This window comes from Thunnus thynnus, chromosome 9 (genome assembly GCF_963924715.1).
Source record: "Thunnus thynnus chromosome 9, fThuThy2.1, whole genome shotgun sequence".
NCBI lineage: Eukaryota > Metazoa > Chordata > Actinopteri > Scombriformes > Scombridae > Thunnus > Thunnus thynnus.
This window is the reverse complement of record NC_089525.1, coordinates 18,055,751-18,082,669: the sequence shown is the minus strand read 5'-3', so window position 1 is coordinate 18,082,669 and position 26,919 is coordinate 18,055,751. Positions and strand designations below refer to the sequence as shown.

Here is a 26,919-nt window from a genome sequence, read left to right as displayed (position 1 = left end):
CACATATTTCTCAGGGGATTTTCCAGTCACAAGTTTATCACTGTTAGTTCCACTGGTTTCTTCATTAAATGGACATACATACTAATAATACAGGCTATGCTACAGGTCTTTGGGAAATTTTGACAAAATTTAAAAACACAAACATCAGAATCACCCATGTATCACTGACAGATCATTGGCTCTAGTGCAGCTTGATAAAAGTGAAAGACTTGTGCAATAGTGCAATACAAATCTGTAACTATGCAAAATTATATTCTACTTTTGCAATATTTGCAAATAGCTGCAGTAAAAGCTAAATAAATGGCCAATGATTTAATCAAAAATCCATTTGGAAATGTTTTCAAGGATCTCAAAACACACACACTGATTATGGCATATTCAGCCATTGACTCAAGAATGATGCATTGAACCAAACCCAGTCAGAGCTGCCAAACAACAGGAAAAATTAAATTCAAGTTACTGCATTTGCATTGCCCATCTTATTGCTTGTGTGTTGTGGTGCTGAACAGAAAGGTCCTGTGAAGTCTTCTTTTAATCAGCTGCAATACTCTTCACAGTTGCTTTCATTGTCATCTATTACTGAAATATTAAAAGGACCACAGTTGTTTCATCTCTCTCTTGTAATAAATATGGAAATGCTAATGCAATCTGACACTTGAGAGTTTAAAAAAGCGACACATATCCTCGGTATGTCAACCCTTAAGACTCGGTTGCTAAAACGTCAGTGCTCTTATTTAGTTATTGCAAGTTGCTGTCACTCAACATAGTAAATGCAAACGAAAAAAAGGAGCACTGCAGCAAGTGATCTACTGGAAACTGGATAATTATTATGTTTATATGTTCACAGCAGTTAATGATGTTGACCAACATGCCAATTATCCAAATCCTGTGTTGGACATTTTTTGCCTCAAAAGGAAAATAACAGTTTCATTTCGCCTATAAGCTACCAGCGATCCTTTCCAGTGACCTATTCTGGTAACTGTAACTACACTATGGTTTCATATATTTTCTCTCCATTTTCCCTCTCTCATTCCTTTCTTCCTTCTGCATCATCTCTCCCTCTCCTTATACCCTTTGCCATTATCTGTACATACACACTTTAATGCAATTACACATGAGGTCAGAGGGCCTTCGTTCTCAAGCAGGACTACAACATGTAGACAGGCAGACATTAACATACATGCAATCTTGTTTTAATAAGTATTTAATGTGAAACTGATCTGTCATACTTGATTCTGGCCTTTTTGATATGGCGTTTTTCTTTTTTTTCAACATCCATTCATTCATCCATCTCCTTTCTACATCTTATGCTGATAAGGTTCATGGGGGCAATCCCAGCATGCAGTCTCCATTTCACTTAACCTGCATGTTTTAGGACTGCTTGAGGGAAACAGAGCACTGGAGAAAACCCAAACAAACGCAGGGAGAACACGCAAACTCCACACAGTTTGAGTCTGAGACCTTCTTTATTATTAGAAATGACTTGAGACAGTTTGGCCATTTTAAGTCTTTTTACAGATTTAATCTACATTGTGCAATACAAAGAGTCTCTATACCTTGTACATTTGCACTGTTGTGAATTCATGCGCGATGCATACTTATACTTATTGTGACCACATGTGGAAAACACAGTACCATGTGTGTACAGAAATAGCCAGTGTCCTTCTCAGAGGCCATGCATTACTCACTTGTATTTTACAGAGATTTGTACAAAGACACAAGAAAGGTGATTGCAGGTATTGAAAAAAAAAAGTACTGTACCACATTTCTCCAAAGCGTATTGTCTTTATTGCACTGACTTACAATGACAAAGTGCTACTGTAAAACTCTCAATGTCTATATTCAGATTTTTCTTTCTTGTTGTTTTTTCATTCTGAGAGGGCCTTCTATAGTAATTACAATAAAAAAAATGTACAGACTGTACAATAACAACGACTTAGTTGACATTTTCAGTAAAGCACATAGAGTGAGAGTAGAATGGACACAGTGGGTGAGATGAAGATAAGAGTGATGGAGAGAAATAAGCTATAGGCAGTGGGAGGTCATAGCATGGCACAGGAGAGGAGAAAAACAAAGAAAGGAAAGGTGATGTCTGATGAGATGTCTGAAAAAATAGTGACGTAGAGGAGGAAAGTGGATAACAGCCTTGCATGTGCATTGATGGGGTAAGGCAAAGGATAATTGGGGTAATCTGGGTAGGTCATGTGAGGAAACAGACAGCTGAGGGCTAAGAAGTGATGGCTGACGATAAGAGTCCCGCAGAAGAACAAGATAGTGAAAGACGAGGGACAAAAAAGATAGAAAAGGAGAAATAAAGAGAGTCCAGTGTTTGATGTGAGAGAGCTGCAGGAAGGATAATTCCCACAGTAATTCAAGTGGGTTACAGAGACAGGATGAGATAGACAAAAAGAGAAAGAGAAAGAAGACAAAGACCAAAGTGTCTCATTTTAAGAAGCTGATGAGTGGCTGAAGGAAGAGTCCCAGAGTTCCCAGCACACAGACTGTCACAAAAACCCAAAGGAAGATCCTATCTATGACCATGGCGACGTACTTCCAGTCATCTTCCACCTAAGGAGAGGAAAGTAGATGGTTTAGAACTTTCTCTGAAATGTGTGTGAGAGAGAGAGAAAATACAAAATATCCAAGGCACACAAATTCATATGCAATAGCACTTTTCTCTCTCTCCTCCCTAAAAGATTCCAAGTGACCTTTCCTTAATGGTAATTGTGAAATTTTGAGCAATTACACAAATGCTCACATTCACTGTCACTGTGTCAACACCAGAGCTTTATGGCTATGAGGTGTGTTTCTGTGTAAAACAGGCAGAGAGAACCACCAATGTTTACTACCATGTTTCTATGTGGTTATTGGGTTCATTTGTACGGACAGTGTGTGTGTTTGGTATACTGTTTATAAGTATTCCATGATCAGTCAGCTGTGTACAAATGGATCATGGCTGCAGTGGCCATAATGCCATTGTGTGCCTATCGAAGAGGCAGTATGGCTATTCTGCATGCATCAAAGAAAGAGCAGCGCTTTGCTAAGAAGAGATGGAGATGAAGCAACAAACATATCAGGACCATCCAGAGTGTGAGGAAGGCGTACACAAAGCCTTCCATCTGCAACAAACAAGCAGCTTTACACTCCCTTTATAGCTCCGTGTAAATGGTTTCAGCACCATTTACCAAGCTAGGTATAAACTAGCAGAGATAACACACTGTGTGTGTGCGTGTGTGTGTGTGTGTGTGTGTGTGTGTGTGTGTGTGTGTGTGTGTGTGTGTGTGTGTGTGTGTGCGTGTGTGTGTGTGCACCTATGTGTGTCTTGTGAGTGCTGTGTACATAGTGGGGACACTATGTTCGTATCATCAAATATGGGGACTCACCTTCAATCTGGGGATAAAAATCTGGTCTCCACAAGGCTAACTATTTATGTTTGTTTACTTCTTTAAGTCCTGGTAGGCAGAATATGTTTTAGTAGCTTTGGCAAATTAGAAATTTCCAACCTAGATAATTAGAAAATTCCAACCTAAAATAGAAAACAATACCTTATACATATTCAAAATACAACATTCACAAAACACACTACTGTCACTTTGTGAAGTTGATTCACATGTTCTTAGTATGAAATGAAAATATGAACATAAATATTATTATTATTAGTGAAGTAATGAAGTTAGAGGGCAATAGCACCATCAACTGACAGGATAGAGAGCCAGACAGATAAATATAATTATATCAATTATTATTATTGATTAAGAAACATACAGGTTTTGGCTTTAACAAACCAATCAATCTCATATTCAGGATTAAATGTTATTTTTCTTAAAAAATAATCCTGCGTTTCTGGAAATATTATTATGATACCTCTTTGGCTTTGTTGCGAGTCCTCATGTTTTCGGCAATGTACTTCACGCTCTCGATGGCCTGCTTGATCTCTGGTGACACCACGGAGAAGGCAACCACAGCATTCACGGGCGATGGGGCACTCAATGGCCTCGGTACTTTGGGCAGCTCCGACTCCTGGGGCCCCTGGGTCTGGTGTGCCTGAGGAGGAGGGGGCACCATTGGGGGAGGGACAGGAGTCGGTACCTCCTTGCCTCTGTAGGGGCACCTTCTGTTCATATCCCGGTTCATGTCACGGTTCATTTCACCATACTCCACACAGTTCATGGAGCCGCCAGCTGAGGAGGCCCCTCCTCCACCTGCACCACCATCCAGCGGTGGACACGCTACACCCCCAGTGATACCTCCAACGCTTACGCTTCCCGTGCCACTTCCTCCTCCCAGGCTGTTCTTTCTCTTCTTGTTCCCTCCGCTGCTTCCTCCTCCTGCTCCTCCCGTGCCTCCTGTGATACTGGCAGAAGAGGAGCAGCCTTGGTCGATAGGCCGCCTCATCAGCATCACCCTGGGCAGCACCCCAAGGAACACCGCCCTCACCCACTCTGGCATTGTGTGAGTCATGGGGGTGCGGTAGTGGACATTCAGCACAAAGACAGTGATGACAATACTGAGCGTGACAAAAATCATGGTGAAGAGGAGGTACTCGCCGATCAGAGGGATGACGAGTGACGTTGAAGGGATGGTCTCGGTGATGACCAGCAGGAACACAGTGAGGGAGAGGAGCACAGAGATACACAGGGTGACCTTCTCCCCACAGTCAGACGGGAGGTAGAAGACCAGCACTGTGAGGAAGGAGATGAGGAGGCAGGGGATGATGAGGTTGATGGTGTAGAAGAGTGGCAGCCGGCGGATGTAGAAGGAGTAGGTGATGTCCGGGTAGATCTCCTCACAGCAGTTGTACTTGATGTCGTGCTTGTAACCCGGTGCATCAATGATCTCCCACTCTCCACTTTCCCAGAAGTCTTTAAGGTTCACCTGGTGAAATGTAAATATGAAGTGAATAGAAGTTATTTGTAGGAAAATTGTTTTCTTACCTACAGTTTCTGTGTATTAAAATTTAAAATCAAGTCAGTTTAAAGTGAATTGCCACTTTAGAGGACGTGATCACATGAAAAGGTATTTGTGGCTCAGTATTGAAATGTTCCTGCTAATATTTCTATGATTGCAAAGTTATTACAAAAGGAATATTGTGTTGCAAATGTGTCATGTAGAATAAAATTGCCGTCTGACTTTTCCTCTGACCTTTGAGCCAATGAGCACCAGGTCAATCTTGGCCTTGTCGTAGGTCCAGGAGCCAAATTTCATGGAGCAGTTCTGGTAGTCAAAGGGGAAGTAGGTGATGTCCATCGGGCAGGAGGATTTGAAAATAGCTGGAGGAACCCAGGTGATGGTGCCATCAAACTTCAGCAGAGCCTTGGTCTTGTCTTCCACTAAGAAATCACCTACAGCACTATGAGAGAGCATTTTCAAGGGGATGTAAATGCCATTTCACTTAAAGGCCATTACAACATTTAACTGTAAAGGTCAGAAGATGGTGAGCATAAATAACTGAAATACCATTAGCATTTCAGAAGAAGTATAAAGAAATGTGGACTGAGAAAAAAAGTTATTAAAGTTTCTACTGCCCAGCTATTTATCAGAACCAACTGATGGCTACAACAACCAAGTGGGTGCCAAGTGGGTGCCTAATGATGGGTGATGTCTATTTAAATTCAGCTGCGACAGCCTCAATGCCAAAAAATGGAACAGAAGTGACACACATGGCACACATCATCTAGCTTTTCACAGAAAAGTGACACACTGGGTGAACACATGACATAGTTGATTTCAGTGACAGCAGTTTGCACACATTTCTTTGTAAAGATTAGGTGTGTTATTTGACAACATTTTTCTGCTTTCAAAAGCTCAGCTAATTGGTGGAGTGGCATTATTTTCATGTCCTGTAATCCATGTAATCCATTAACACATAGGTTGGACTGAACTACATGATAAATTGTCAGAGCTTTTCACCTCTTAACATTTGTGTACTCAGACTTACTTGTTGTACAAAACAATGTCTGGCCTCCAAATCTTATTGGATGGAACTCGTATGAACTCAATGCCGTCGTACTCAACAGGGATCCATCTCAGTTTGTAGTCATTCCAGACCTGATAAACAGATGGAAACAATGAAGTCTTTACATAATTCACTGAAACATAATTTGAAGCCAACCCATGAAGGATGAGACATGAACATTACTTACATGTCTGAGCCACAGATTGGTTTCCATAATTTGATTCACCTCATCCTGTGACGACAGACAAGGCAAATTAGACGGCAAGAGATGAGGAACTTGAGGATGAATTACATGCCTCTAAAAATATAATAATACACATGATTTCTTCATTTAGAGAGAATGAGTTGTTGTATTCATTCTCTAAACCCTTACCACTTTGACTAGTTGAGATATGGACACCTCGAACTCCACTGTGACTGGATCAGATACATTCTCCACTGGTCGGATGAACTGGTTGTACCTGCGGAACAACCTCCGAAATAATCTGTCCTCTGCCTTAGATGAAAAACAGCCTAATGAAAGACAAGAGACAAAGAAATGGGAAGAGAATAAGAACAAAGCAAAGTCCCAATTTCGCTCTACAAAGTCAGTGCTTTTTTAACACTAGTGCTATTCCTGTGATAATAGAGTTGAATTAAACCTGCAGTGCAGAACTTTTACATAATGAACATCCGTTACATTCAAGCCCTTGCCAAACAAGTTCACACAATGCTGATTAAGCCTATCACCGCCAGATAAATCTCTCTGTATTTCACAGTACAGCTACAGAGATTTTATCTGGTGTCCGGTTTAACATTCCCACGCTGGCCAGATGAATGCATACTGCACATGCTCTATCGGCAGGGCATGCGCACTAGAGATTTCCGCTGGTATAGCCAGCTAACTTCTGGTTAGCCCTCTGCTAACTTGAATGGGGATAAAATAATATAATTATGCAGCTCTTCTAGACTTTCCAAATGTAATCAGAGCAAATGGATCAAATTCTGATTTAAATTTATCCACTGTTTTACAGCCGCAGCAGTAGCAACTGAGTAGGCTACGGCGGAGTCTATGACGTGCCGACAGTGTTTTTGTAATTATTCTCACTGCCAGAGGGGGAGACAAATGTCCAGCACTTCAGCTTTAAATTCTGTTTATGGTGTTTCCTGTAAAGCATTTAAAAAATACATTGGAAAATTTCACACACAACACCATCCTTTACTTTGAACACCACAAACTCAATTCCTTTCACTTCCATTGAGAGATGGTTTATATCCTAGGCACATAACGCCAAATCTATCTGCATCTCTAGATGCTACTAAGGGTAAGAGGTAAAATGGAAAATCTGTTTCAGTTTGACTTAGGTGAAATTACCCTTTTACTGTTTAATCAATGTCTCTTTGCTCTGGGTGGAGTGAGGGTTGTGACAGACTGAATTGAGTGATAAAAGGCATTGCACTTGCATGTTTACACAGTGAAGGCAAAGCTTTTAAGAAATCTGTAAACACAAGATGCTTTGACAAAAAAAGAATGCTACGCCTTTGGCCTCAGTGTGTCTGCAGAAGTGTGTGTGTGTTTGTGTGTGTTTGTGTGTGTGTATGTGCAGTGTATCTGTACTTTGTACGGCTGCTCTGAAGGTCATATTGTGGAAAGCTGCCACTAGTAACACTGGTGCCTCGGATGGCACATAGACCCACGCCACGCCTGTCCAAGCAGAAAATGTTGCCTCACTTGGGACAGTACACACTCAAACCACCAGCACAACCTCAGAAATGCTGGTGGCTTCAAGAAACTGCAAATCCTCTCTACTATTTATACACCTCTAAAAAACATAAAAACACACATAATCTCTCTTTATCTGCCTCCTTCAGTATCTTCATCACAGTTTCTTCATCCCATATTTCCTTCATTGTGTTCCTCTTTTTTCTCTTTTCCTTTCATCATATAAAGTGCCTCCATTTCCTGTCACCTCTGTCATCTGCTAACTAAACACAATGGACACAAAGTTTGGTCCAGTCCATGTCAAGCCTGGAAACATTCATAGTCAGCTCCTCTGTTTTGAATACGGACTGCTCAGTTTCGCTACAGCACAAATATGGAGGACAAAAAGCAATAATTAAAACACATTTTTTAAAAATTAGACATCAACCACTCCCATCATAGCTTTTGAGTTGAGAAAGGATGCATACAGCATTCAGCACTAGTCCCAAACCATAAAACTTGCACTTACCAAGCTGCATGAACCATTAGATGGATGGAAAAGAATGTGCTTCACCAAAAGGGCAAATGGGGCGCAACCCATATATACACAAATAGCTACGCTTGCTTTCGCTAAAAAGGTTTGTTTCCTTGACAACAACTAAATAAAACATGGTCCTTTAATGGGACACTTTCTATCAGGGCAAGTCAGTTAACTCTCTACAAACCAGTAGCATTTGCAACTGATTAACAACCTTACACTGACATTTTTTTCCCCCCTGTCAATTTATTCGTCATCTTCATTATCATATCTCAAAAATGTGTATGTCATGTCTTAATACTGAAACTTGTACAAGGAGGAATAATAACTGCAGTACTGTGCAGGTTATATTCATATTTTTGTACCCAAAATGTGTCTTGGAGAGAATATTTTCACAGTAACAGTTGAAAAACTGATGAAATATAATTAGAAATATAAACTGCAATGGTTGATGATTGATGGCAAGCTACTGAACTAGTTGAACTATGCTAGCATGGATGGAGTGTAGGCTCAGTTAATTAGGAGGTGGTTGTTGTTTTTGTGGACTCAAAAATGAGAAGAGACCAGAAGCAGGATTAACTATAATGAATTTATTTGCCCACAGGACCTTCTCCATTACCCAAGAGTGTTAACTGTATTTTTATTTCTGATATGTTCTCTACTTTCATATTAGTAATGTGCATGTTCTCCACTGCCATAAGACACTACAACAAACACATTCACATTGAAAGTGAACTTGAAATAGGGATGTTACTTTCATAAAACATCTTTTTTTAAGAATCTATATGCTGGAACAAATATTTCATATGCACCGTCCATAAAGTCATAAAGCAGTTCTTCCATTTATTGCCACTGGGAGTACACTTATATTGATGTCATGCCGACCTCCCAGATTACAGTCTGTCTGGTTTCTTATTTCCTGAGACCTGTTCATTTGCTCATGTTCAGGGAAAAGGCCAGGGAAATAACAAGGTAAGTGAAACTCATCCCTCATTAGTTCATTTGAAGGGGTATCTGACTGACCGAGGGCAACGTGAATCTGAAGCATGTAAAGGTTAGAGTCTAAAAATGATAAACACAATTAAAACACTTCTTCGGCCTTTTAGAGATTTTAACAACTGTTTTGATTTAACATTACAGGGGACTAACACAGCTCAGGGGTGGTAACCTCACCTTACTGAGCTAAAAAAAAAAATCCCTCACAACACTTACATAATCACAACATCTGCTGCACATAAAACAACGACCAAACACACTCACATATGTGACCCCAGACAATATTAACACCATAAAAATGAACAGAATGATGCAATGACTTAATTCATCCATATCTATTAAAACACATACATCTGAGTTCAAATCACTCTCTCCACTAAATTTTAACTTTCAAACACCTCACATGCACCTCATGCACGTATAAAATTCAAACTCAGATGGAGCACACACAATGAAAATCAGGTCACACAGCTTTTTCACTGTTATCTTTGTTCCTCAAAACATTTTTCAGCTGTATTGCCGTCACCAGACTCACTGCACTGATCAGGATCACCACCCAGATGAAGGCAATGTGGCCATAACATTTGGAGTAGTGGATATATGGGAGAAGGTTCAGGCAAGCTTATATCTCAGTGAAGTTCTTTGCTTAATTTTAACAAGTATTGTAAGAAGATGATTAACTCAAAAAAAGATTAAAACATCAGCTCTGGTTTTAATGCTACATGAGTAAGAAGTTGCATTATAGAGCAACTCCAAAACTCTCAAGAAGTTTTCTGAGGTCACTGGCAGAGGCGAGCTGAGTCTTAAAGCGTAATGAAAAGGCCTCTCTCCCGAGACACTTGTGTAATTTCAGCTCTTGGTACCTGCTTTAAAAACTGCCCGCTGCATTCCCACAACCTTCTTTAAGCCTCTAATTGGGTGAGGGGGAACCAGGGCAATTATAATCAGTCAATTAATTGGACCTTTTGTTCACTGTGACAAAAAAAATTAAGCCAATATTTTTCTCTCTCTCACTCTGTCAGCATAGCCACTCTCTTAATTCCCTTCCTTTATTCTGCCACTGGAGATCTTAAGTAGCCTTCACTTAAAGGAAGTTATTTGTAACCTTTGCCCTTTCATCTCAGTTGATACTTTTACTGCTCGCCACACTCCCTGGTATTTAACGAAGGGTTTTAGATGTAGGAATTTAATTTGTGTGGTACAAGAGTGTATTTATGAGTGTGCATGTGAGAGGAACAAGCAGTGAGTGATAAAACATTCATGGTTTAGGATGTTTTATGAAGAAGATATGCATTCTTTATAGCAACTGTATGACATAGTAACATGCTGTAGTGAATGTATACTACGTAATATGTGAAGTATAGACAGGTCATTCAAATAATGTTTTCCATATAGGGCTTAAAGGTCTAGCAAGTGCACATATAAAAAATGGGCAAAGTTGCTCCTGAAACCACAAACGACATCTAAAAATAACTGTGTGTATATGTAACAAACTCACTTGTCTAAAGCTTTAACACAAAGTTGTTAATCACTGTAGACAAGACCGCATTTGTGTCTGATGATGAACAATGAAATCAGCATGACAGGCGTGTTTCATTTTAACAGACGTGGACTCTTTCCATCCCCAGTTTTTGTGATGTGGCAACAAAGTGACAAGTCTTTGTTCTGACACGGATGAAGCCAAGTCAAGCAGTCACGCATTTCACCCTTAAAAAGCTACATTGATTTAGAATTAGCGAGCTAAACAGTGAGTCCATTCCCATCTCTCATGACTACAGGAGCCTAAAGCTGAGCAGAAAGACTTGTGGCTTGCGGGAAGCTCTTTGATCAGGCATGTGCTTAAAAGGATGAGCCCGAGAGCGAGTGGTGGACACTCTGAAGGAACTAATTACCCTCCAATAATATGCTGCTGGCAGTATGTGTGAGAGGAGAGATAGAGGGGAGAAAGTGACAGCAAGAACAAGCAGAGAAAAACTAGATAGCGTGTCTCTGCTCTCCAGGGTTTTTGATGGCCTGACTGTGACATGGTGAATGACGCACTAGAGGATCCACAGTGATTACTGCCTGTGCTGTGGCCATCCCATTATGCATATGCTGCATGTTTTAACCTATGTGTGTCTTCATGTATGAGGGATTGCCTATACGAAGACCATACATGTAACTGTGTGTGTGTGTGTGTGTGTGTGTGTGTGTGTGCCTGCATATGCATATGTTCCTATTTATGTCCAGTATGTCCTTTCACCTTTGATTTGACTCACTCTGAACAGCATATGAATTTTTTCACTGACGCATGAAATTCAGTAGCTTCTTGCGTCCCTGCTTTGCACTTGTGTATGCGTTTTGAGGTCAGAATAAGATATTATATGTGAATAAACATATTTATAAAGAGAAACATTTCTCTATATTTAAAGGTGATCTAATGGCGAAACGGCTCATGTAAGTAGCCCAAAATATATATATATAACCCCTATAATATGTTTATTTTCAAAATTCAGAACAAAACTTAATCAGTCAGAAATTTTTAACTTGACTGATATCAACCAGATAATGGCTGATAGACATGAGGGATTACGAAAATGATCTTCGAGTTTGTTTTATCTGTCATGGTGGAAGACTGGTCGCAGCATTCGGGACGCCTCACAACACCCCGACAAAAAGAGCAGCATGTCAGAATTTTTGTGCCTTCTCTTGCTTTGTGTGACAACTTCTACTACATGTTCTGTGATGTTAACCAACAGGAGCTCAAAACATTTTTCCTTTGCACATCTGTACACATGAAAGGAACATGCGAAGAAGGAATCATGTTACTGTTGCTGCAAGATGTAAGTCTGTCCCTTGCACCTCTTCCCTGATCATCTATAAGCTATGAATTATCTTGAATATATCTCTTGGACATGTCACAGTATTCATGACCCTATGACAAAAATAATGTGTAGTCTGATTCCAGCATGTCACCCCTCACATTCACGCTTATGTTGTTGCATGTATCATGTAACAGACAACATGGTGATAGTCTTCTGTAACTCAACATCAAAAGAAGTGAACATGTAAATGGCATTGAGAAAGAGTGAACTCAGACGTCAACATAACTTCCAATGAAGTTTCCCTAGAAAAGCACAGAGATAGAATAAGGACAACAGAACGATAGACACTCTTTATGACATTTGAATTCCAGTGAACATTCATAGCTGTGATAAATGAGATGATCAGATAGACAGCCAATCGCAATCTACCAGGCAACCTGGTGATGCCATGTTCAGGTTATATCAGAGTTATCATAATTACAAGCTTCCAACTTGTAAGAAGTCAACATCCAAGTCGTAATTATGACGTGGCATTTAGTAATATGGAAGTGCTTGAAAACCAAATAAATGTGGATTCTGCACATTAGCCAAAGACCAACATTCAGTGTAATGGATATGGTGTTATTTTGTCAATGCACAGTATTTGAATCTCCACACGACTGATTCTGTAATCATTCAACACTCTTGATGACGTGAATGCCAGCAAGTAGTAAACATGAGAATCTTTCCCATCTCCATCATCTGTCCCATATGATGTGAACGCGGCATGAGAACACTCCAGCTGAGTGCCTCTGAAGGAGGAGGTGTACCAAATGGGAGGAGTACTTGGAGCAGAACCAGGGCATGTTGAAGAGATTTTCTCTGGATCCATCAAAAGGAAGGAAACAGCTGTGCTGTTATTCCATGACTCAGACATGGATAAGTAATGGAAAATGTAATAGTAGAGGGCTTACTTAGGTAGAACTACACTGTTGGACCAGTATACTATATAAGCTATGGCATATTTTGAAGGATTTATTAATAAAATAGACGATTAATGTCACAGCACACCAGGCTGCAACCTGTAATAGCCTGCATTGTGTGTTATGGACTTGACAGAGTAGAACACAACAAAGCAATAGAGGATCAGAGGCAAAAGAAAATGGACAGGGGTCAGAAGGAGAAGTGGAGGAAAAAAGTAGGGGATGAAATGCTTGAATGTCCTTCTCTGCACCTGAAGCCTATGTTGTCTTGCTCAACCCACATCTCACACTCTCTCCCTTCATACTTAAGCGTGACTCAGTTCATTGCCAGCACTGAAGACCAAGATGTCCCAGAGGAATCCGGGAGCAGGGCTGTCTGGAAGAGGATGTCTGTGTGTATGTGAAAAGAGATAGAAAGTGTGTGTGTGGTGGTGTCGGGGGGAAGTATGATGGTTTAAGCCAATCCATAGGGGGTGGAATAAGGCCTCTGCCTGTGGTGGTTACACAGTATGTGTGCGAGAGAAGGGGAGGGGGGGGTTTGGTTGCAATAATCACACGACAATCGTGTTAAGAGGATCCTCAAGCCACCACACAGTCCTTAAGCCACACAAACAGTAACACACATACACACTGATTGCCTGTCAAGACTTTAATGCAACTATATTGCTTCTGGGAGGGAAATCAGAGAGCTGCTCTGTAGTTCCAAGCTCAGAAGAGCATTTAAGTTGGGCAGAGCAGCAAATATTCTTGATGATGCTGTGATGCAAGCAGACAACTGCATACAAGCAGACTTAGATAAAAGCAACAGAGGCTTAATATAAACCATTTCAAATACTGCTGAAAGAAAAGACACACACACCGCAACCTCCACTGATTTAAGACAATCAGTTGTGGTGACTTTTTCCTTCCTTTGAGTATTTTGTTTTTATCGTTGGCAGCCTGCATTCATTGCTGCAGAACTTATCGGAAAAGGCAGATCCTCTTTACGCTGTCAACACGCAGCTGCAGCCTATTAAAATGCACAGCAAAGTGAGATAAAGGGTCAGGCCTGAAACATAATGCGGCTCAGATCAGTATAATGCCAGCATGGCTGGACATTTCTGTTAGCTGTTTCTGCTAAAGATAATGCAGGAAAAAAAGCATTGTGCAGTTTCACTGATTTTAATAGCTAAATCCCAAACCTCAAGAAACCAGTCTAGTCCTGAAATATGCTGATGTCCACCACAATTTATCCCAAAGGCTGTGACTGTGTGGCTGTGTCATAACTCCAAATAACAACCCTACATGCTGTACAAACCTGTACTTCGTACCTCCAAGCTACTCAAACCAGATTCTATTTTGGACTAAAAGACCCCAATCCCATGGACTGCAGGATCAGCATTTCCTCTGTATGGGGACAAATCATCCAATTCTGGATGGCAGGAGACAATACCTTCTGTAGCTCACTAATCAGACCCCCACTGGGAGCATGTGTGTGTCGATGTGTGTTTTTCAGACACTTATCTGCATACACAGCCCTGTTTAGAATCATACAGCCAATAAGGGATTGAGGGAAGGAGGGAGAAGAGGTGGAGGACAGAATGGGGGTAAAGAGGAAGACGAGGGCAGAATCTTTTCATTTATCTGGGTTTTATCCCAAATAGCAGAGTGAATTGCCTCTGACTAGTATTGACACAGAGTGGATTTCCTTTCACATAAGTAAAATCTGTTCTTCTGCTAGAGTATTGACATTGTCACATTGACATTGTCTTGTTCCTTTTGAAATTCGCCCAATTCAAGGGCAAAGCAACAAAGCAGTCAGCTGTGGCAAATCTCTCCAGTAGAGAAAGAGACAAGCGAGGGTGTCCATCCCACGTGTCACACGGAGACACATCCCTTCCACTTGGCTCTGAGTCTGCGTCAGGTTACAGCATGTGTGAAGCCAGCGTCTTTTTCATGACGACTGGAGCGTGACGATACGAAAGCACTTAGTGCTGCTCCCAAGGGAGGGACTCTGGGTACCACATCCGGGACAAACTCACTGCTGCACTCTGGGCTTTAAAGTAAAAAATCACAACATTCTCATATAAGACAGCAGTGATCCAACCTATATCCGGATTAATTAAAAGCTCTTACATTCTCTGCTCAAAGCACGCAGCGGTAGGTTCTTTACCAGGAAAAGTTTCTCATCAATTTGGGAGCAAGCTAAAAAAGACACAAGTATTTAGTATGAGCAGCATTACCCACCAATCCTGAACAGACCGAGAAAAGAGGGGCACCTATAGAAACTCAAACATCAACAACAGAAAAACACGCTTCAGTACATCCCACACTGTTTGACTGACAGCCTAGGAAAGTGCAGAAGCAACAGCTAGAACTTAGAACAAAAGTGCTGCCAAAGACATATTACCACTTTAAAGAGTTATTTTATCCTCCACGTGGATTCCCATTACACTTGGTGCTCCCAATGGTACAGACAATCTCCCAAGGAACCTTCGTACTCTTTGCGGATGTGAATGAAATGAAATTCCAGATTAAATTAACCATTCAGTTACATGTGAACGCAGCTCAAAAGTTTAGTTTTAAAGCATTAAACTATTATTTGTTCTGCTTGAGCTCCCATGGGACATACTCAAGGACCTCACTTCAAAACTAGCTGTTTTAAAGCTTATAGGAGACTGGCAGCCTTACATGAACAAAAGAGGTTAGAAACTAGAAAATATGCATGGAGGTGATTTTTTGGAAGAGGAAGAGGAAAGAAAGAAAAGGATCACACACAGAGAGAAAAACAAAAAGACAACTTGCCAAGCTGCGATTTAGCTGATATTAAATTAAACCACCAAGGAAATCATACAGTTTTACTTATACTTTGGACTTAAAATTTGATGTGGCATCAGGATGAGTTTACATGCTAACTACTACTGGCAAGCATCTGCCCTGCTGAAGTGCTTATGAACACGACACAAATCCCAGCAGCTCCAGGTTCTTCCTTCCTGCACCTAACAATGACCTCTGACCTCTGTGTGTGAAGGGGACATCCCCTGCACATCTGGGAGATACGGGGATGAAATCAGCATTGACACTCATTGGGCTGCAGCTGGAGAGACATATAGTATGTCATGCATGTGTTAGCTCGTTTTGTGCATGGATGGGTGCTTCACAGTCGCTCCAGGGCCTGAGGTATCGGCTATAATGTGACTTGTCACGATCGCAGATCATCATCTCCAGAGAAAACTGATACCAGGGTGCATGTGAGAATATATTGTTTAAATGATTCCGCGCGTCCTGTAAGTGGACTCTCTGCTATATGACAGTGACTCTACAAGTTTTGAGAGCATTTAGGATATAATATTTTGCTGGAACGAGTGACTTTTCTCAGATAAGAACAAATACTCATGATGGAGAAGACAAAGTTGTCTCCGTCCGTCTGAAATAAATAGGAAAGGTTGTCGATGGAACAGCAGCACGCACAAGGACGCGCACACTATCCTTAATGACAATGTGGGAGGAGACTTTTCTCACTTTCAGCATCAGCTCCTGTTTTTCTGGGAGTTGTGCGCGCTTGAACTCTCGATGACAGAATATTCAAGAAGCAGCAAACGTCGAATAATTGCACAAACTGATATGTCACCTGCAGCTATTAAACGTGCTTGCATTTGTCACCATCACGTTCCGTTCAAGTTTCGTTTATAACCATGTCATCCAGCTTGGTTAATAAACTGAAGTGAAGTTTAGCCTGTTTTCTGCAGATTAAATCATCCGCACAGTTTTTACCAAGCTTTTCATTCTCTGGGTTGGGAATACACACGGATTATTTTCCCTGATTTTAGGAGGTAACACGACTAAAGATAACTTAAAACATATGTAACGAACAAACCGTTCACTTGACCTATAAATTCAAAGTGATGTCACACCTATAGTAACGAGTATAATGCCACTTTTTTGCTTTGTGAGTCCAGCACCGATCCACGGCGCGCTGTGTCTTACCTTGCGCTGCCAGGAGCACCAGCAGGAGGACGTTTGTTAGTTTCCCGGGGAAAATCATCGATGCATCGGCGCTTGGCGATGCTTTCTGTGGATAAAAGAGGATGACAATGAATGAGATCTTGTCGATAACCTACTAAAGACGTCTGTGGAGCCTCAAGAATAGATTAGTGCAACATTTTCCTTTGCGCTCCCGAGCGTGGAGAGGTTGGACTCGCGGTGCGCTCTCCCGACATGGATAACTTCAGCACGTCCCGCCTTCCCCCTCCCTCCCTTCGTCCCTGCGTTACACTCACCCACCCACTCACCCACGGGCCAAACCTCGCGACCTGACTCACCACTGTGATTCAGAGGTGATAAGTTTGGAATAGTGAAATGGTTTACAAATATGGCTCCAGGGTTTTGCAAAAATGTGCATCCATTTTCATATTCAATCCTGCAAGCTGCTTATTTCCTAAAATAATTGGGTCGATTGCAGGTTTTCAATGTTTTTAATTGTTTAAGAGAGTTATTAATATTCTAATCTATCTATCTATCTATCTATTTATCTATCTATCTTTAAAAAGAAATTTAAATCGATATAAAGTTATAGTTAAATATCTCTAATCCAATCACCACATTTAATATAGGCTACTGTAGCTCCAGAGGAAGATGCTAGTACACACACCTACACACACACACACACACACACACACACACACACACACACACACACACACACACACACACAAACAATAAGATCACATATTTTCACTGCTGAGTTGTAAATGACCTATTTAGTCACTTAATTGATTTTGTACGCATAACAATGTTCAGGCAGCTTAAAGCATTAGCTGCTGTAATCTGAGTCTTGAAGGCTGCAGAGTCTGCCCAATTCAAATAATGGGAAGTTATTAATGTATAGATCTATTGCATGGAATTGGAACTGAAATTATTCTCCACAAGCAAGTCCAGACTGAACTATATATCCTCTATAAAGGAAAAAAATGCAATTATAGTGGGTTTTAAATTCCTGATACTGAAGTAAACGTCAGAATTAATTTAATCTGACTGAAAGGTCTGTAATCTGTATTTTTGCTCTGAGTTTGTGGAGTGAAATACATCCTAAAAACCTTCAAAACATAGGACGTTTATCCTATTGTTGAAAACAACTAACATCTGAAGTTTCTTCTGTTTGTTTGTCCAAATTCCTTAACCTCATCTTTTGTAAAACTTAGTCACATGTGCACAGTAGTGATATTTTATAAGCCAACAAATAACTAGATGAACAAATAGCTTTTAGTTGATTTGTCCCTTAATATTTCATGAAACTGTGTGTGTGTGTGGAACATATGAACGTGGGGGAGTGTACAGTATGTGCATGTGTACTATATGTTTTAGTATCCAGCAGCAAAAGATGTATTTATATGTACTCTGACATGTATTCACTCCTCTTAACCCACTTACCTTGCACAGATCTGCTAGAAGAGGTCATATATGCACATGTACACACACACTCACACAAACACACATATCTGTGTGGACATGCATTGATGTACATGGAAAACAGTCCATTAGATTGTCTAGATCCCCACATGTCCTGCCATTTTATAAATATTCACATAAAGTCAACATTATATAGATTGTTTATTATGCTTGACAGAGTTTATTGTACGTTCTCCTGCCACATCAAACAAAAAATCTGTTTAACAGCAGTGTAATGGACCAGTGGGTCTGAGTGCGCTGCAACAGTGCTGCTTCTTGAAACAGTACAAAGTCCCATGCATGTTTGCAGCTGGCAGGTCAGAAGCCAAGAGGCTGAAGACAAGTGGAACTGCTCAGTCCTCAATTTTAAGCTCAATTAGTTTTGTCGTTGGGGAGTGAAGTCAACCAAGGTTGTTGAGGCTTGGAGGGTGGAAGTTGCAGTGGTTACAATGACTCACATTGGCCAGTAGGAGCCCTGAAAAGAATAAAAGACTGAGAAAAGAAGGAAGACAGCAAAATACAGAGTATATAAAGAAAGGTTTGATGGGAGAGAGAGGTGCAGGGAGGGCGTGAGAGAGAGATATACTCCGATCAGCTGACCATGAAATGTTAAAAAGCTCCAGAATAGACGTCAACCAGAAACGTATGAGAGAAAAGAGAAGAGAAGAGAAGAGAAGAGAAGAGAAGAGAAGAGAAGAGAAGAGAAGAGAAGAGAAGGGAAACTAGGACCAGTTTTTGCTGCTTGATGTGCCTCAGCGTGACAGAGCCAGTGAATCTATTTGCAGAATATTATTTTTTGATTCAGCAAGATGCAGAGAAAAGCTGAGAAAGAGTCTCCACCCACTGGCCCAGACTGGAGAGAAACAGGACATCCTCTTTCACTCTGTTATTTTTTTCTCCCTTTCTCTGATTTTTTGCCACCAATTTTACATTTTTTTTTCTTTCTTAAGTTGTTTGTGTCTCCTTTCACTTTGTTACTGCCACCTTAATAACAATATTTCCATTCCCAGTGACACAGGGAGAGATATACTGCACTCTAGATAGTGATGGACATTTAAAGAGGCATACTTGACATTTAAAAAACAAACATTTGGAGGTCTTTCCCATGGCATTAAACTTTAAAGCTAAAAGATCAATATGTGACTTTTTCCATTTATTGAATATTTTTGCTAGTAATTACTTGACCTTATATGTTTTAAGAGATGGAGTGACCGAGGTGTATATTTGCCTGAATTGATTTTAAAGCCAAAAAATTGGTTTTTTGGATATTATACAAAGGGAAATGTAAATGTTTGACTTTCTGACATCATGTCCAGAAGGAGATGTTGTGCACAAAATGTACAAAATTGTTTTCACCTCTTATTTCTTGTTGAATTTCGGACCCTTTTTACTCAATCCACATCTCAACTGTCTCAATCTCAATTTAAAGCATTTCGTATTTGCCTCTTATCTCTGTTTCTTTGTTGGTGATTTATTTCAATCTAATTAGTGAAGTAAGAAGGGATAATAGCTTTACCTGGATCAACAGTCCTTATCAGTGTTTATAATGGAGAGTGTAAACTGATATAGTGTATTGTGTAACATGATATAATGTGCCATTACACACAATGACTTTCATGTGTGATTTAGAAAACAACAATGACATCACTGGATAAAAATTTAACATGACCCCTCAAGTGTCTTTTGTTTGTAAGAATGAATATAATCTTTATTTATGTGTTTCTCCTCTGTATTTAAACCAAAGTGTATTAAATCAGACAACATACTTATATAAAAAATAAAACCGTAATTTAAACAGTAGTATAAGATACTCAAATATACTCATAATTCCTCATAAGATTGCAAGTTGTGTAGACTATACAGTATGTAAACACACTCAGAGAAAGAAGAAGAGAAAAGGGGCAGAGCCGCTTCAGCGATGCAGGAATTAGTCAGGTTCACAGGAGGAGACTATTGCCCCACAGCATCATAGTTCAACCGACTGGTGTTTCAGGACAGTCTCCAGCCAAGATGACGTCCCAAAACTGCTCCAATAGAGCACACAAAAAGTACAAAACAATGAGTTGTCCTTTTTATCACTTTGTTTCTTCTTCTCTTCCTTTGTCCTGTCTCTGCCTCTGTGCAATCACACAGCTGGACGCACTGTTAAATAACAGCAGGCATCTGGTTAGACAGCTCAGACAAAGCAGAAGGACCTCGAGGGCCTAACAGAGACAAAGGAGGAAAAGGAAAAGGGCAAGTGTAGTTACAACAGTGTGTGTCAGACAAGACTGTCCTGGCTCATCCGCGTCAACCTTGCACACTTTTTCTTCTCTCCTTAACTGAGTCTATTTGGGTTTTATCTCTTGCCATCCTCCTCTACATCTCTTATTTCATACATCATATTATCCTCTCATTTTTACTTCTTTCCCCTGACTAAAGGTTTGGGGACATCCCACTTCTGTTGAAATAAGTAAAGTTTTCATGTTTGACTTTCTATAATAGACCTTTTTTTACAGCAGGAAACATGACTTGTGAAACACAGCTGTAACTAATAACATCACTAATTGCTGCATTGCAGATCATTAATGTTATTAGTTCCATTTGTGCTTTTCCTGCATTCTTAGTTATTTTATTCTTCCTCTCAGCTGCTCACTGTCTTACTTAATTACTTATCACTCACACGGATGAGATATCTGCCTTTAAACAACCTGCAATCTGAAGTTGCAACAGTCTGATCTGTAACCTGTATTATTGGAGAGGTCAAATGTGGCCTCAGCTTCAATCTTTAAAGTGACATAACATGCTTTTTTTGTGATTTTCTGTCATTTATACCCTGTTATTATGTCAGATGTCTATGTTAAACATAATCAGTTCCAAAACATGAGGTATGTAAAAATGCTGCCTGATAGTCAAAAGCCCAGGATTCAGCCTGCTCTAAACGCTCTGTTTGCAAAGTTACCTCTACTTCCCCATTAAATTGACATCAGATTGTTTGCACATGGCTACAAATGGTTGTCCGCTGGTAGCCTTGGTGGTTGGTAAGGTTGTTCCACGGGTTGTTTGCATTGTTCACTCGCATATTTCAGATTTCGTTTCGAACATGTGTGGCTGTATTTGAAAACGAAAGAACATAAAGACTGAGAAAAATAAGTGACATCCTTCTGCTATTGTTTGTTTACGTACAGGTGGAAGAGTGTCAGCTTCAAGAAGCTGACCAATCAGAACAGAATAGGCTCATCAGGAGGGCAGCCTTAAAGAGACAGGAGCTAAAACAGCCTATTTCAGACAGAGGCTAAACTGAGGGGCTGCATAAAGGGCCAGTATAAGATAAATTGGTAATATTTTGAGCTGTAAATCATGCAAAGATATACCAGTATAGCCCCAGAATAAAAATATAGTCTGAAAACATACACGACGTCATACATACATACGTCCCCTTTAACATTCAAATTGTCCACTTTTTTACCCTTACAGTAGGTAGCTTAAAGAAATTATTTTATTCTATGCTGTTTGACTGTAATATGTTTTGAAACGGCTTGTCCCAGCTCTTCATTAAAGCTAGTAAAATATGCATACACAAGATTGCATGTTTGGACTGTGCTATTAAATGAAAATATTGTAGATTGTTGTGTATAGTTTTATATATATTTCTGCAAAATTCAGCCTGACCTATTTAGAAACCTTGGAAACATTGAGATCTCCGCTAAACTTCGAATAAAATTCTGTGGGTTTGAACGATGTTTGACTGCAGAGCATGAGTTTGTAATAACTGACTTACCAGCGATCAGTGAGGTTTAAGGGTTAATGCTGTCCACCATTCTTCTTGCTATTATTTTTCATATAAAAAGATATCCCCACCAAAACATTTCAAACATTATAGGAAATCCAGTTGCAGCTAAACAAATATTGAACATTTGACAGGCATTTTATTTTTTCTCATAGAGATGACTAAAATTTAATCTCAAAGTTCATAACTGACCTCTCACCATCTTTCTTTCTTTGCATCTGACCAACTTACCCTTTAACCCCATCTAAACAGTTTACCCTTCTTCCCATGATCCCCTTCTTCCTTCTGCGCTTTCTAATCCTACTACTCCATGGTCACCACCCGTTTTAAAGGCCCTCAGCGTCTCCCTTTCTCCCACAGCTTGTCCTGTTCTGCCAGTCACGCTACACTCTGTGACCCCACTCAACCCTCCAGCACTCCCATCCTCAATCCCTCCCTCCCCAACCCTTCCAGGCCTGCGCTCATTGCTCCATCTTCTCTCTCTCAGACCCATTAACACCACTTCCTACTTTCCATTCATCCAGTTCTCACTATATGCTGTCTGCTTGGTCATGTTTTGGCCTGTTGCAGCCACCAGCAACTAATTAAAGTCCCTTCACTGCTCGAATCACAGTTATCTGATTAAAGCCCTTTGCTGTTAATTAAACTGCCATCTCTCTGCACCATGTTTCTCTTTTTTTCCCCATAAACCCCTCCCCTCCTCCCTCTCTTGTTCTTTCACATACGCTCACAGTCAACACACATACAATACATCTTGACAATTTGTTTACAATCAAGCTTACAACTCCATTCTGTTTCCTGTTTTTGCCCTCGCTGTCCGTCTTGCTCTCTGGATGACCAGTGGTGTCATTTTCGATTAAATGGCTGCAGCCTAAGGGGTCAAACACAGGCACGCAAAGCTTACTCATTATCTGGTCCACTCACGTTTGTCCTAAGATGAAATCTGAACAATTGTCTGAGCCTCCTTTTGCCATCAAAGCAGATGTGCTCATCATGGCTCCAAGTGATTTTTAATCAGTTTGAAATGTGTTAGGAACATTTCATTAATAGTCTTGGCAATCCTAGTTGGTGGCCTCAGGGGCAAGTGTCAAACTGGAGTATTTAATCCCTTTCTTATAATATTGCAAAATATGGTAACATTTATGTCACAAACTGTTATACAAATAAGATGAATATGTGTTTATGTGACCTTTGTGTTCAACAAAGTTCTCCTCTGGCATTGAAATTTAAATCTGATTCATTTTAGAAAATAATGATTGAACATGTGGCTATGGGCACATTCACCAAGATGATATGACATTGTGCCAAAAACAATCTAAATGAGGATCTAGACCAGTGGTTTCCAATCTTTTTGACTTGTGACCTTTAAAATCAAAGCAATGTATTGGTGTGACCCCTTGTCACCAGATGCATAGATCTACCAGTTATGACCAGCTCAACTAAAGAGTATTTTTTTCCTTGTGTTATTTGAATGATTGTCCTGAAAGTGATCAAGTAAAAGAAAAGATTAAAGAAAAGATTAACACAACTTTGTGTAGCAGGAGAATAAAAGGTTTTTTTCTGTTAATAATCTCACATCCCCTCAGATGTATGTTGTGACCTTTGTGGGGGTCCCAACACCTAGGTTGGGAACCACTGATCTAGACTCTGACCTAGTCATACATATGTGATGTGTTGTTACTTAAACACACACAACAACTGATTATTACCAGGATATACTTGAAATGTGTGCATTTACTGCAGTGCCATACCAAATAAATTATAAATAAGGACCCATGCTTATTTTATATGGTAAGATGTAGTAGTAAAGTAATGACAGGACTGTTTTTCTTACTAGTACAGACTCTAAGCATAACATTGAGCTCTGCAGTGTCTCATACGACCACTAGTGAGCAGCAGCAGGCACCCTGAGCTGTCAGCAGGTAACAGACTTGAGGAGAAATATATTGCTCCAGCAGGGACATATCAGAGCAACCCCTGAGCCCAGTTTAAAACCCTGTAAAGCGTTTGGACCAGGTCTCTGCGTCTGTCCCCCTCAGCTCAGTGCTCACCAGCTCAGAGGGGAGGATCGATGGCCCCCTGACTCAACTGCACAGCAGCTACGCATTCTGTAATGCAGTAATGTAGTTCATAAATATCGATCACAGAGTTAAAATGGCAGGTATAAATCCTAAAGGAATGTCCTGTGGAGGATAATGGGGCATTGAGGGCAACAGCCGACTACAGGAAACACATCAAACTGCTGACACCCACCATGCTGCATGTGAGGTACAAGGGTCTGATTACAGCAGGTTGAGGAACAGAAGAGAATAGAAATGTTTCAGTGTAGGCAGAGTTGTAGTTTGTGTGTGTTTGTGCATATCTGAATGCCTGAAAACCTTCTGCTCTCTACAGTACTGCTTAACTTCTACACCTCTCTCCAAATAGCCAGTGTACTGCATGCATGTAATACAACTTTTCAAACATTTCTTACATTAATTATCTTCCAAAGTTTCTCATTCTGGTATCCAAGATCAAAAAACAAAACAAAACAAAAAATGCATGTAATCCTGAAAAAGTGTTATTCAAAAACCTTCATGTTCAGCACGCCTTGCTGTTTGCCTATATGCATGCATTTATGCATATTGAATGTCTGTATGTACTGTATGTGGGGTTGTTCTGCTGAGAAGAATAAATGCTTATTGATCTTTCAGTACAGCGTGAAGAGGTCTTTAATGTGGGCTCCTCTGTCAGGCCAGCAGACTGCAGAAGTCTTGTGTCTCTTGTTTATGACCGACCTTTAGTATCTCTGTCTCCCTCTATCATACCTCTCTTTCTCTTCCTTTCCCACCCAGCTTGTGACCCTCCCTCCCTCTCTTTCCATCCATCCAGTTTTATCCCTTCTTTCATGCCCCATGATCAGACCTGCTTGGAGACCATAACACCAACTCTGCCTGCATAGACCTAGTGGTGCAGCCATCTTCACTGATTAAAGGATGTCACACACACATACACGCCTTGATTGTATTTAAATGGCATCTGGGTTGGTCGCTGACTCTACAGTATGACATCAGAGAGACAGGTAGGCAATTTTAGTGCTGCTGAAATCCATCTTTCTTACACCTCAACAAAGTTGTTGTCTAAGAGAAGCTGGCAACAGCTGAGCAATTGTAAAAACCAAATCAATCAGATTTCTTTTTCTGCCAATAAAATTCAGTTTCACTCCTACTCTATACTTCTCTGAAACAACCTTTAAAAAGTTGGCCCCCTGGTTGGGTAATATCTCTTAGTTTTCACTATGTTTGCCAGCAGTGATGTCAGCTACCTTCTAAAATGTAACATTAAATGAACCAATATGCTGAAGGGGAAAAGGATGGAGTGTCTTTGTGTCTTTGTGTTTGCATTCCTTGAGGATGTAGATATTGGCCTCAATTTGAAGCCCTCACATTGATAAGCAATAGGCAAAGTGTGTGAACCGAAGCTTCTTGCTGGCTGCACCTGATGACTTCATGGGTGTTGGGAAAGATGCATGGGAGTCTACACCCTCTTAGTTGGAAGCATTAAAAGCAACATTAAACATTTGGAAGAATAAGGAAAAATACAAAAAAAGTATCATTTTGAAAGGAATAAAGGATAAATGTCCATTAATGCAAAAGATAAGTCTGAAAAATAACCCAACAGAGAACAATACAAATAAAAGTTGTGTGATGTTTAGAAAACAGAAAAATGTGGTTCACTCTGCCACCCTCCACACTACCAAAACACAAGCTATCTAACCCTCCAAACCCTCATGTGGTCATTCTCCTAATGGAAATTGATACAGATTTCAAGAATCTAATTTATGAGTCATACGAACATGTACAGAGGAGGACAGGGGTACAAATATGAGTAATAATTGCCAAACCCAACTCCAATTCAATGGCTGTCACTACATCTGTAGGATTATGTCACATTTTGACTCTTGAGTGTGTGCGTGTGTGTGACTGACATGATGTTGTGTTTGCTAGAAAATTAAGATGCAGTAGTATTGTTTCTGGAAGTATCAGCCATTACTGGAAAACAGCAGCTCATGTTCTTGTTGGTTCTGGAAAAACAAATCATCAGGGATCTTGTACCATCCATGCAGACGCCAACAGAAACTGAAATTACATCTAATTTGGAAATTTTCCATTTTAAAATCTTAGCTAATGCTGCTGATAATCCAATTATGAATAATACTAATACTGCTACAATAAATATGCCGCAAACTTTAACTTAAAAGAAGTTAGAGTGAGTGAAATTTGATCAGCAATGGCATGTGACCAACAAATAGCCAGCTTTATGTGATGCTTCTGGCTCCTTTTTAGGCCCATGTCACATTTTAGGAAGCAGCTGCCAACTGATAAAGAGTGAGGAAGCATCATAACACATACGATTTTCCAGATTTATGATCATGTGCATGTGTGTGTTCACATGCTGTGTCCCTTTAGCAGTCATACCGCCTCACTGCCGTCTTAAACTAACAGAAGGCGAAGTTACAAACCCCGGGGATACAAGACTATCTAATGAAGCCTAAGTCAGCTGACTAACATTTATCCCTGGCCCCGGATAGTTCTCACACATATAGAGAGAGTGCATACACATGCACTCCAGAAACTTCTGTCCAAAATGCCAAATGCCCGCAGACTATGCTTAGTTTTGAATCATCTCAACGTGGCTGAAAAATGTGTGAGGTGCGAGAAATGAGCCTGGAGGATGTTTGAGCTTTTACTTTGTCAGCTCCTGAACAGGGTGTTTGTCAAATCACCTCAAACACACATCAAATAAG

At 40.3% G+C, this 26,919-nt stretch overlaps 1 protein-coding gene across 1 annotated transcript; it reads right to left on the bottom strand.

Moving 5' to 3' along the window:
* Nucleotides 1–1,447: 1,447 nt before the first annotated feature.
* LOC137189496 (neuronal acetylcholine receptor subunit alpha-3-like) lies at nt 1,448–17,160 on the bottom strand. Its single transcript, XM_067599398.1, has 7 exons — nt 16,904–17,160; nt 6,330–6,469; nt 6,144–6,188; nt 5,939–6,048; nt 5,143–5,350; nt 3,865–4,875; nt 1,448–2,568 (listed from the first exon to the last, which is right to left on the bottom strand). Exons 1-7 carry the CDS (start codon nt 16,959–16,961, stop codon nt 2,443–2,445), a joined length of 1,698 nt encoding a protein of 565 aa, XP_067455499.1. The 5' UTR covers nt 16,962–17,160; the 3' UTR covers nt 1,448–2,442.
* Between the last annotated feature and the right edge of the window lie 9,759 nt (nt 17,161–26,919).

Coding starts and splice junctions, on each gene's coding strand:
- LOC137189496 (XM_067599398.1), bottom strand. CDS start 16,961: ATGATTTTCCCCGGGAAACTAACAAACGTCCTCCTGCTGGTGCTCCTG. Junction 6,189..6,329: donor TATCTCAACTAGTCAAAGTG/GTAAGGGTTTAG, acceptor CTGTCGTCACAG/GATGAGGTGAATCAAATTAT. Junction 6,049..6,143: donor CCAATCTGTGGCTCAGACAT/GTAAGTAATGTT, acceptor TCTGTTTATCAG/GTCTGGAATGACTACAAACT.